General features: G+C 38.1%; 1 protein-coding gene across 1 annotated transcript; it reads right to left on the reverse strand.

Annotated features, from left to right (window-relative positions):
• Positions 1–5,924: 5,924 nt before the first annotated feature.
• On the reverse strand, positions 5,925–6,592 carry LOC136677944 (TOG array regulator of axonemal microtubules protein 1-like). Its single transcript, XM_066655666.1, has 3 exons — positions 6,424–6,592; positions 6,140–6,301; positions 5,925–6,040 (listed from the first exon to the last, which is right to left on the reverse strand). The coding sequence occupies exons 1-3, from the start codon at positions 6,480–6,482 to the stop codon at positions 5,980–5,982; spliced, it is 282 nt and encodes a 93-aa protein (XP_066511763.1). The 5' UTR covers positions 6,483–6,592; the 3' UTR covers positions 5,925–5,979.
• Between the last annotated feature and the right edge of the window lie 6,380 nt (positions 6,593–12,972).

Consider the following 12,972-nt stretch of genomic DNA (forward strand, 5'->3'; position numbering starts at 1 on the left):
AATGGTTTCATTTGCCACATGCTTTGCACATAACTCTATTTGCTAGGCATTTGTCTTTAGCATGTGTTGAACCATAGTGGTGACACTGAGCATTTTTTTTTTTTTGTGGTTTCATTGTGTAATTAGCTGAGGAGTTCATTTGCTTATAATTTTGGCTGCCAGGAGGTTTTGAGTAGTTTCCATTTGAAGTGTAATTTACAAGTTTCCTGTTCTACTCTGGCAGCATGGTGGTGCAGCAGGTAGTGTCCCAGTTAGTGATATATCAGCCGATATATTAGCGCAAGAGGCCGATATTTACACAATGCACACAGGCAATGCTGTGGGCAGCTCCGTCAATCTGGCTGTTAGAGCGCCCCTTGCGTCCATTTTGCCATCTTACAGGCAGACATCATTACCCAGCAAACACACAACGTTGTCGCGACGTTGTTTACTTTCTTACAACGTTGCTACAACGTTGTCAAATGGTGGAACTGATTACGTTGTCTGAACAACGTTGTCACAAGGTTATTTTTAAATAACGTTGCTTTATGGTAAAATGTCGACCTATTGGTCACTTGAAAAAAATCCACCGACATGAGTTACCGACATAATTTTATTTTATTTTTTTAATTATTACTATTATTTCAGATAGAAGTTGACTAGGGTTGAGAATGGTATTTGGTAGGTTTTTACAGATTTGATTAAATTTTTTAGAGAATTAACAATGCTTTTGTGTGTGGGGTGGCGTATTTTTGTTTGTTATGACCAGATGTCCTCGCAAGGATAAGTTTCTCACAATTTGTTGTACTGTCAGGACACTTGGTCCTCATCTTTTTTACAAACGGGTACTTTTGTGTGAAAAAAATAAGAGTAAACAGGTCTATTTTTGGTTACTGAAGTTAAGCTTGGGTAGCGTTATTTAGTTACAGTAATCATTATTTCTACGGACGTCCTTACAAGTATAGCTATACCAACATAAGTGTGTGTGTGCGTATAGATTTAGACACGGCGCATAGAATTGCTGGGTGCACTTGCGCATGCGTTTGGTTAAACCCGTGCACGTTAGTGCTAGTATTTTCGTACTATAAGTACGAAAATAAGTTATTTAAAAAACATTCGACCTTGAATACAATTAGTTCAATGTATTTAATTAATAATTTGGATAATTTGGTTATTAAATGTGAGTTATAATCATGGTTAAGCCTTAGTTGCTCTTTCAGTAAAATGCTAGATTAGTGTTAGCTATCCAATAAATTTACCTCAGGATTTAAACGTGTCCATATCCCCTTGTGAACAATAATAATAAAATAAAAATAAAAATACCGACAGACAACCACATATTAATGTAGCAATAGCTAAGTTAGAGCTTGGAGTTTAGATCGTTAGGCTAATTGATCTTTAAATGTTTTTGTTGTTCTGCCATTGTATCTAGCTACATTATCTAATGCTAAAATTAGCAATAAAAAAATAAAGCATTGTTTGCATTAAATTATACAGAAAATAAATACATAGCTATAAAAAGGCTACAATAAGATTGTAAATGTATTCATCATATATAGCTGATAGTCCATAACAGGGACATTTATTTCCTGTCCTAGAGAGCTGGTGTCCAGCACAGTTTGATGATTTTCATGTTCTACTCCTCTATTAATTGCTGCGTTTAAGTGGGTCTTCTCAAGTAGGGAAATTATCCAACAATGCTGGACACAGGCTCTTCAGGATCTGAGGTGAACATCCCTGGTTGACAGTAAACTGAGTTGTACTCTTATTCTGTGGTTGTGCACTTTATATGTGATTCTCTTCCATCTTGTAAACAACAGACACAGAAGGACTACATCTCTAAAGGGACTGCCACAGGGAGTGTGAACCAGTATTAAAGACCTGCCTGGTGAGTTTTCAGACATATTTGATAGTTCTTTTTAGATACACTGAACAAAATATAAACACAACCCTTTTGTTTTTGCTCTCATTTTTCATGAGCTGACCTCAAAGATCTAAGCTTTTTATGTACACAACAGGCCTTTTGCTCTCAAATATTGTTCACAAATTTGTCTAAATCTGTGTATACAGGTGTGGTATATAAAGATGCTGATTAGACAGCATGATATTGCACAGATGTTGGAGCAGAGCAAGTTTTCCAAATTAATAATAAAAGGTTGTTGCTGATTTTTAAAAGATTTGCATGAATTTTGCTTGATATCAAAATCAAATGTAAATGAGCCAGAACATTTTGTTGCTTGAAAATATATTTAGTTTTATTGTAAAAGGTTTCAGAAAGAGTGTAATTAAAATAGAGTGAGCATGCAAGGACACCATCATTTTGCAAATATATTTGTTTTTATTTAGGATACCCATCCTGAGGAGTCTTACCCAAGAGGAACAATTCAACAATTCTTTAAGTGATGGAATATGATGACCTTGCTCAGGAAACACCACAGACACTTGTGAACATGGCCATTGTCATTGAGGGAGCAGTGGTGCTGGAATGTTTTTTTCATTTCACCACATTCTTCATTTTGCTTTTTGGATAGTAGTATGCACTGAAATTAAAATATATCCAGACAGACTAAACAAAAATGAGGCAAAACATTTTTAGACTATGAGACAGATGCACCAACAGAATTCAATCCCTATAGAGCAAACCCTTCAAGCCCTACCTGGTATGTCACCTGTTTGAAAGTGTTCCTGTTAAGGTTTTGGCCATTGTACTCAGATTTATGACTGTGACTTCCCTTTTTAAGAATTCAGTCTCTATTTTAGAGAACTGGCATTTTGCTGGGTTGATACTTCACAACTTTGGAACCTGGTTTAAATTCAGCACTTTCAAAACAATGCAGGTAGATTGTCTGCTTTTGTTGCTTGCACCACTCTAAAGCGTGGAATTGGTGGTAAATTCAACAATAGCTAGACATTTGTTTTGTTAATTTTTTTTAATCCATTTGTGGATATCAGTGTTAAATTTAAAGTTTTTTTAACTGACTGAAATATGTTCTGACTAAATTCTGCAGAATTCACCAGTTTAGAATTAGAAAATTCAGCAATTTAAAATGTAAGTAGATTTTCTGGTTTGGTTTACAGTGGTGCAGTCAAAAGAATCTGTTATTATGATATATGGCTGTAAATTCAGAAAAAAAAAATTATTTTTTAATAAGAAAATTATCAAATCGCTGTTGGATATCGGTGATAACAAGTGTTCAGATGTGGACTAAATTTACAGTAAATATATATAATGTTTTGTATTTATATTTTACTAGTCTAAATTAAGCACATAGTCACACTAATATATACAGGACTATATATGATGAATACATTTACAATTTTATTGTAGCCTTTTTATAGCTATGTATTTATTTTCTGTATAATTTAATGCAAACAATGCTTTATTTATTTTTTATTGCTAATGTTAGCATTAGATAATGTAGTTAGATACAATGGCAGAACAAAAAAAAAAACAGTAAAAACATTTATAAGATCAATTAGCCTAACGATCTAAACCTCAAGCTCTAACTTAGCTACATTAATAAGCGGTTGTCTGTCAGTAATTTGTTTTTTTTTATATTTTTATTATTATTATTCGTGGGGCGGCACGGTGGTGCAGCAGGTAGTGTCGCAGTCACACAGCTCCAGGGACCTGGAGGTTGTGGGTTCGTCCTGCTCCTGGTGACTGTCTGTGTGGAGTTGGTGTGTTCTCCCTGTGTCCGCGTGGGTTTCCTCCGGGTGCTCCGGTTTCCTCCCACAGTCCAAAAACACACGTTGGTAGGTGGATTGGCGACTCAAAAAAAAGTGTCCGTAGGTCTGAATGTGTGCATGTGTGTTGCCCTGTGAAGGACTGGCGCCCCCTCCAGGGTGTATTCCCACCTTGGGCCCAATGATTCCAGGTAGGCTCTGGACCAACCGTGACCCTGAATTGGATATGCGCTTACAGATAATGGATTGATGGATGGATTATTATTCGCAAGGGGATATGGACGACATTTAAATCCTGCGGTAACTTTATTGGCTAGCTAACAGTAGTTACTGAAAGAGCAACTTTTACATCACATTTAATAACCAAAGTATTAATTAAATTAACTAATTGTATTCAAGGTCGAATGTTTTTGAAAGAAATTATTTTCATATTTAAAGAGTTTGTGAGGGTCCGTGTATCGATCGATTGCTCAGCTGAAGAATCCGTTAAAAAACTGCTTCAAACCACAACAATCAGCAGCTCACGATGCCAGCTCGCTGACGAGCACGGGGGTCCACGTGGGTTTCCTCCAGGTGCTTCGGTTTTCTCTCATGGTCCAAAAACACACAATGGTAGGCGGATTGGCGACTCAGAAAGGTCCGCAGGTAAAAGTGAATGTGTGTGTGTAGCCTTGTAAAGTACTGTCACCCCCTCCAGGGTGTGTTCCTGCCTTGCGGGCATGCCCAATGATTCCAGGTAGGCTCTAGACCCACTGCCACCCTGAACTGGATAAGTGGTTACAGACAATGAATGAATTAATGTTCTACTCTGCCCATTTGTCTCAGCTGTTGTGCCTGTTCGCTTGCACGGCCTGTCTCAGTAGCTTTTGCAAGAGTGAGTTTTGGTTCTCTAAGCATTCGTCCTTGAGTGCCTACGTACAACTTGTCTCTCAATTCACCAAAGTCACGTGTCCACTAGTCTCCTTAGTTTGGTTATGTATTGATCTGCTGTTCCACACTGGCTCATTGCATTCGGTAAACAAAAACCTGTTGTAGATTACATTCATTTTAGGTTCAAAGTGTGGTGGTAGGGTATCCAAAATTTTCGTGGGGTTTCTTTCTAGTCTCATGTGTAGATGTAATTGAAGCTGATGGCACTCCTTCGCCATCACTGATAGCAACTCTAACTTTTTCAGTCAGACCTGTCACAATTTCAGGTTTTCCGTTGTGCTCTGAAAAACACCCAGTTGTTATGTGTCACCTTTAATGTTAATGGGCTCTGAATCAGGAATGCTGTACACCACTGCGAGTCAGCAAAGCTACCTATGTGTGATTCAATGGATAAAGTGTTCCTCAAAGCGGTGTGTTGTAGGCTTACTGCTGCAGTCTTTGTGGTTGTGGTTCTTCTGTTTTGATTTCTGAGACTATGTTTCATGTGCCATATTTATGAAGACTACTGAATTGCAATAAAAGCAATTAACATGCAATAGCATGAACAACATCCTCTACATTCCCCAGCTCTCTTCCTAACTCCCCTTCCACTGTTGCTTATCCTACCGACCCCAGGTCTCTCAGTTTCCCCACTGACTTGTCAATACCATAACATTTGAATTGTGGGGACAATGTGAGGGCACAGATGCAGGGAGAACACACCGCACTCCTCACAGTGAGTGACCTTGCGGGCAGGGATTGAACCCACAATCCTGTAATCTCTGGATGTATATGATCACCATTCATTCATTGTCTCTAACCACATACCTAGTTCAGGAACGTGGGGACAATCCCAGAATCTGGGAAAATGGGAGGAACACACCTTGGATAGGGCACACATAGACTCACAATCAACCTACCAACATGTTTTTGGACTGTGGAAGGAAGTCAGAGCACCCAGAGTAAATCCACGCAGACACAGGGAGAACACACCAAACTCAGTCACCCAGAGCAAACCCCAGAACCCCGGAGATGTGTTACAGCGACACTTGCGCCAACATGTCACCTCCTAACAATACCAAAATTACATACATTTGCGTTCTTCTGTTGCATGTCCTTCGGTCTTTGTTGATGCTAAACTGAAAAGGTATTGCTGAACAAGCACAATTTGTAATAAATGTAAAACAAATTAATTCTCTCTAAAAGTTTTTTACTTGATGTCATTTTGATTTTATTTCATTTCAAATAAGCTGCTGTCTTTCAAAGGTCTTTCAGTCCTTGAAGCCTGTGCATTTTCTTCTTTTTTCCCCTGCAAAGATCAATAATTGTGATCTTATCTGCCCTTTGTGATTATCTCTTTAACAGAGGCTCTGTCTTCATTTGGCACAAATTTGTCCACCATCCTCAGACAAGCTTCATGTGTGGCCAGAAGTGTATTTCACAGAGTGTATTTCTGGAATGGAACCTATAGAAAGAGAATAAAAACAGTGCTGGTCAGTGGATGAAATACTCTGAAACGGTGCAGTATATACCCAGGGGTGTGAAAAGGTGATGGGCCTCATACCTCACTTCCTGGGCAGAGTCCAGGGCCAGTTTGCTGACAGCAGTGAGGAAGCTGCAGGTCAGAGACTGCTTTTTGCTATTCAGCAGGCGAGAAGGTCCCAGCATGTGAGCGAGCTTCTCCAAATTGAGAGCTGTGCTCCTCCTCACAGCTGCATTTCTGTGACTAAAGAGTGGAGAGTGAACACACAGTAAGTGATACATCCAGGATTTACACACAGCTGTTTCCTATACTATGACAGCTGTTGTGTTCAATTCTAAAAAATTAATTAATGACCTGAATTTTACCTGAGTCCACCGGCCAGAAAAGCATTAAGGACATGGCCAGGTGAGTCGTTCTGTACCATTGCTCTGAGGGCTAAGTCTACATCTTCTTGGACAGAACGACAGCAGTCCCCATCTTTGTGCAGTAGGGCACAGACTGCAATCCAACTCCGGGTCCATAATCTTATGCAAACGGGTGTAGAGGTGGGCCAGGGTTGTAATGGCCGCACGAGACACCATAGAACGCAGGTTGTACACCTTTGTTTTGTTTTTCTGTAAATTGTTCTTTAAATACTATTTGCTACAAAAGCTGCATTCACTTATTAACATTCACTGTTTCTCCTTCCTCTGGTTAACTCCCCCTTCTGTTAACCTCTATATCGTTACTGTCCAAAGAAAAACATGTATCTCCATATTTGCTGATGTTTAGTTTTCTACATCATTTGAACAGAGCAGCTGTCCTTAATGTTATGTGACAATTTCATGATGAATGAACCAATAGAAATGCTCCACAATTTCTCTGGATAAAACCTTTTTTTTTATAAAGTTAATATTTTGTAGATACTTGTTTTTTCTTTGGACAGCAGCAATATGAAAAATTCCATTTTGTAGTCTCCACCTCAGTATTGGAGCATCAGTTGTAGAACTGGAAAGAAGGTCTACAGAGCAACACAGTTTTCAGACTAAAGATTAGTTGTGATAGCATTAGCTGCTGGAAGATGTCTTTATATTCTGTAAGTTACATAAGTAATGGTTAAGTTCAGGTTTGTGTCTATTTTAACTTCTAATAGATTAGAAATCTATTAATTAGCAATGAGCAGTTTACTGGAATGCTACAAAACCACTGTTGACTTCATTTCTGCTCTGTAGTGATCTAGGACTCATTTTTCCAATGCTGATACTTACCTGGTTCATAGTAGACCTTTTTCTGCCGCATGTGGCAGACGAGGTTTACTGGTGTAGGCGGCCTGGGTGGGACATGCCTACTGAAGCTCATGGGCTTTACGTTCTGAGCTGCTATTTCAGCCTGCACATGCTGGCCCTGCCGCTCTGGGGAATGATACCTCAGTAAAGGTGCATCAACATCCAGATCAAAGAAATTAGACATGCTGCTGCATATCTTCCTCTGTGTGCTGAGGCGTATGGAGGGGATCTGCGACCCAAAGAGGGAGCTCTCCTGCACAACAGCCACATTTGAGATTCGAACCCTGCAATGAGACGTCAGGTCTTGTCGACGTGGTTCCAGTGGTGGGGAAGGCTTCAACAGGTGCACAAATCCCATTCTACACACACAAGTACAAAAATATACGCTCCGTTTTGCTCAGTTGAAATGGTGAATATGGTGCAAACACATACACACACTCGTATAAAACATGCACAAAAGTTGCACATTCGCAAACCGATATATGAATCTGTATTTTTTACGCAAACAAAAGTCAATGATTGCGCCTGCACGAATCTGCGGCTGCGAGTCTCAAATGCTGCTTTTTTCGCTCACACATGACAACTTCCGCAAGCACTCACTTTTGCACCAATATCTCAGTCAGTGTTAGTGATGTGTCGGTCGCGAACGAACCGGTTCAAAGAGCCGGCTCTTGTAAGTGAACGATGAGAGCCGGTTCCCGTCTAAGACCGAGCCATTTTTTTTTCTAAGGCTTGTCATTCAACCAATCAGAGAACAACAAGCAAGCTCCAACCCTCCAACCCCTCCGAGCTGAGACACTTGGTTTTCCTGAACGCCAATCTGCCTTCCAAAAAATAGGTGAAGAAAATGTTAAATCAGTTAAATGTTTGTTGACAGTTGTGGTTGTTTTAATCACTACCGTTGAATGCTGCTGTGTTGCACTTTGCAGAGTATTTGTTTATTTTATTTAATGGATGATTATTTAATTTAATAAGCTATTTTGTAATACCTACCTTTTGGGTTCCATTGGCTATATTTCAGAGTTTACAAGTGATTTTTTATTAAGGTGTTTACATAAAAATCCAGTTATTTATACAACTGAATGTGTGAGTGCAATCAGTGAGTTATTACAAGGCAGCCATAAAACAATTGGCCATTACAACACTATTTATTATTTTTAGTATTGAACAATAATGTTTTGTCCATATAGTCATGTAAAATGTAGGTAATATTGTTCTGTACCAGTGGAAATAAGTGGTAAAACAAAGAGCCATTTAGTAGTCGAAAGAGCCGGCTCTTTATGAAGAGCCGAGCCAAAAGAGCCGGCTCCCCAAAAAGAGCCGAAATTCCCATCATTAGTCAGTGTGGAGCAAAACTAATTTGTGAGTCTGTAGAGCCAGGGGGCGGGTACTGTTCGGAGATTGGAGAACGCTTCTGACCAATCAGAGAACAGAGAGACTGCTCCTATGAAAAGCCTTCTCCAGAAAACAAACATGGAGGACAGAGGGTCCGTGTAGAAAATAGAACGGAAAACAGGAAATTACTCTTTATCAGATTTCTGATGGAGAAAGTGGCATAGAGATAAAACCGGGAGTATCTGTTACGATGTAGAATGATTATGGAGAAAAAGTGTTCTTTAGGAGTTTGAGCAAATTTTGGTATGAAATGCTTTTTTATCTTAATAAGAACTCTTCTTCACATTCCTGTGATGTGTCAGATATGTGAAATATCAAATATTCAGAGTATGAGTCCAAAGCCGCCTCGCCAAATAACGTCTAAACGTATTTACTGATGAGCAGTCTACTCTCAATGAATCTATTCTGAGCATCAGGCAGTCGAGATGAATCGGATCAACCAAAGACAGTAAATGGGATCAACTCTTGGCCAATGATTCAGAGAATCGAAACACGCTGAGTCGACTCAGTCTCGTTTTGCGAGTAATTAGAAAATAAAAACAGACCCAAGTCAACACTCTTTCCAAATATGTATCCTACACCACACTGAACCGCTGTAAACAGTGAATTATTCATGACTCTGTTCTGACTATCAGTTTATCCCTGGCTATGTTCTGTTTAAAACAGACATGAACAGCACACTAGACGCGGTTTGAGTCGCCCAGAGCACAGCCCCAGAAACATACAGAGAACTTTCCCGGTTTTTATCTCTGTGCCACTTTAAGTTTCCCACCAGAAATCTGATAAAGAGTAAGTTCCCGTTTTCCATTCCATTTTCTACACGGACCCTCGGTTCTCCACGTTTGTTTTCTGGAGAAGGCTTTTCGTAGGAGGTGCTCAGTCACAGAACCAAGAGACCAAAATATAATATATTTAACCCTCTATGGTACACATTATGATATCAAATAGGAAAAAATATTTGCGATGTTTTTCCTGCTTAAAATTAGACACTATAACAATATCAACAAATATTTTAATTATTTTTTAATTTTATTTATTAATTAAAAGTTTGCCTCAAGGCAACTTTGTACCATCACGGATATATAAAAAACATTTGATATTGTCTTGCAGAAACAAGAATATATATTTACTGAAAACATCAGTTTCTATAACCAAACTCTTGAATAAACAGATGTATCTAGTTTTTCATGCACTGCAGTTTTCAGATATAGAAAGAAGTCACATTTCCATATCCATCTGTTGCTCTCAGGCAACAATATACCATCATGGAACATCATGGAATAATTTAATTTCACATTAAATTATTGTATCAAAACATTACAATCAGTGTTGTTTCAAGGCAAAACATTAACCATAACTTTATCCTATTACGCACCTTATCGTGACAAACATGTACATACACACACAAGGACCTGCATGTACACAAGTACATACACAAAAACCTTACTGCTTATGAAAGGAAGCAATTCCTTTCATCAGAAAAACACAGGAAGTTAGCACATTTTGGGCACTGCATTTTTACAATGACTGAACAGCTTGGGTATTTGCATCACTCCTTTCTTTCAACTCAAACTGGCCAATTTGAATAAAGCAAACCAGCTTTGATGGTTGATGTTTCTGCAGGGGTTTTTGGTCGCTTATCAAAGGCATGTACTGTAATGAATTTACTAATCATCATACTCTATCAAGCCTGCTACTTTACATTCATTTTCATCATCACCAAGTTCCTCATTCTCACTCCGATCTGCTTCATGTTGATTTTCTACCAATGTGGTACTTCATCCTCATTCTCACTCTCTCCCTGCCGGACGGTCACTATAACCTCATCGTCCTAACTTTCCTCATCACTATATGATACCTCATCCTCACTCTCATCAACTAAGTACCACCTGTTCTTTATACCTTTTGGAAGTGCCATAGAAAATGTGTGGATTCATCTCCTGCATTAAATCATAACATGTGCACATATAGCATGTTAAATACATATTCTTATTAATGCATTACAAAATCTTGTCCATGGAACTTATATAATCAATTCTATTGATTTTCCTTACAAATAAAAAACCTTGTAGATTGCATGCTTGTATTCCAACCTTGTATGCCTGGTATTGCTTATGATATTCCATTATGGGACGATGTTGCCTCAGGGCAACATTCAGTTTTTTGTAATTTCCTATGACATATCTGATGACATGTCATGTAAAGATTTTTAAAATACTTCTTTACTTACCACTGAAGACGGTTCAGATTTTTTGTATGTGATTATCTGGGTGAAAATAAGTGAAAAATGCACTTTTCTTCAGGATAAAATGTGGGGCTGTGTGAGATGGTCACGTGCTGAAAGAGGGAGGAAATGGACCCCTGTGAATCATGTGACTACTGTTTTACATTTTCATTGGTTGGTTTGTATTTGAGTTTCCTGCCCCCGTGCCAGCATTGACCAATTAAATGTGTCTCTCATTTAAAAAAAAAAAAAAAAAAAAAAAAAAAAAGCTAAAATAGGCTGTTACCTGGAGGCAACACGGTACCATAGAGGGTTAAGATACCTAAAACTAAATTGTAGATCTGAAATTAAATTCTAGATATCTTGAAATAAAGACTAGTCAAAACTAAGTTAGAAATATCCAAAATTGTAGTTTTGATTAGTCAGAATTCCTTTTAAGATATCTTCAAATAAATTACAGATATCTTCAACTTACTTGCCTTTTTGTATTTCTGATATCTTAAATTATAATTCTGACTAGTCACGTGATTGTATATATCTTAAATTATTATTCTGATTAGTCAAAACATAGCTGACTTGTATAGCACATATTATTGCTATGTAAAAGTTGCCAGTATGCCTCTGCATATTATAGGGGACTTTGGTTTTAATTTTCAGTAAAGTTACTTACAAATATTGGTAGTCGTGGGTTGCTTTTTGAGTTTATTTGTAAAGTGTAGATGCCTTTTTGGGTTTGCTTCATCTAAAGAGATTATGTCTAAGAATATAAGACAAATGTGTAATATTGCAGCGGTATGAATACTTATTATGTTTATTTGTTGCCATCTACTGGTAACTGAATGCAATTACATTTAAGGTGGAACGTCCATTCATTGTCTAACCGCTTATCCAATTCAGGGTCGCGGTGGGGCCGGAGCCTACCCGGAATCACTGGAAAGGCTGGAACACAACCTGGAGGGGGTTCCAGACTTTCACAGAGTGACACACATTCACACCTATGGACACTTTTGAGTAGCCAATCTACCTACCAACCTGTGTTTTTGGACCATGGGAGGAAACCGGAAAAAACCTCACAGTCAGTCACCTGGGGCAGGACTTGAACCCACAACCTCCTAGTCCCTGGAGCTGTGTGACTGTGACACTACCTGCTGTGCCACCATGCCAAATAAGATCCCAACTTCAGTGTAGTAGATTTTTTCTGTAATTCCCCCCAGTCCCTGACATGTAAATAAAATTCTCTTTGATGGAGCATCTGCTAGTGTTATTACAATGTAAGCGACTTTATAGAAAAATAAGCCCAAAATAGGCACTACTGGCAACCCTGGTGACACATGGGGCGACTAATACATGCAATGATTACAGTTCAGATATCTGAAAATGTAATTTTGAGTAGTCGAATTTCAGATGAGATATCTTTTATATTAATTCAGGATTTATGACTCATCAGATGACGAATTCGCTGACGTCATTAGAGATATCTTAAAAGACAATTTGACTAGTCAAAATATCTAGATATATTAATTTACTGCTCTTATTAGTCAGATTGTAAATGCAGATATCTTAAATTGTGATTCTGACTAGTCAAAATGTAATTTGTATTAGTCAAAGCTGTTGTAGATATGCAGTATTTATTTAAAGATAGTCAGACGAAAGCTATTTAATGTTAAACTATTTACAATTATACTCGAACAAGAAATTTGTTTTTAAGAGAAAAATTTTGTTACATTTTTTATTACTTTTTTCCTTCTATTCCATTTTGTTAATGTTTGTATTTGTATTTGTATTTGTTAATAAATGAATGTTAACCTTTTTCTTGGAAAATAATTAAACACTGATAATAAACAAAAATTATTTTTCTTACCCATTTTCCCCTGCTGTTCTCTTTTTGTGAATGCTTTCTACTCATCTCTGCGATCAGTTGTTAATGTTTTCTTCACAGTGAGAGCATTTCAAATGATGCAAATGCTGTAAGATGGGCCCTCTGTGTATGTTTGGTTCACCCCAGCTGTGGGTGTGGCTTCATTATGATA

This window comes from Hoplias malabaricus, chromosome Y (genome assembly GCF_029633855.1).
Source record: "Hoplias malabaricus isolate fHopMal1 chromosome Y, fHopMal1.hap1, whole genome shotgun sequence".
NCBI classification, from domain to species: Eukaryota; Metazoa; Chordata; class Actinopteri; order Characiformes; family Erythrinidae; genus Hoplias; species Hoplias malabaricus.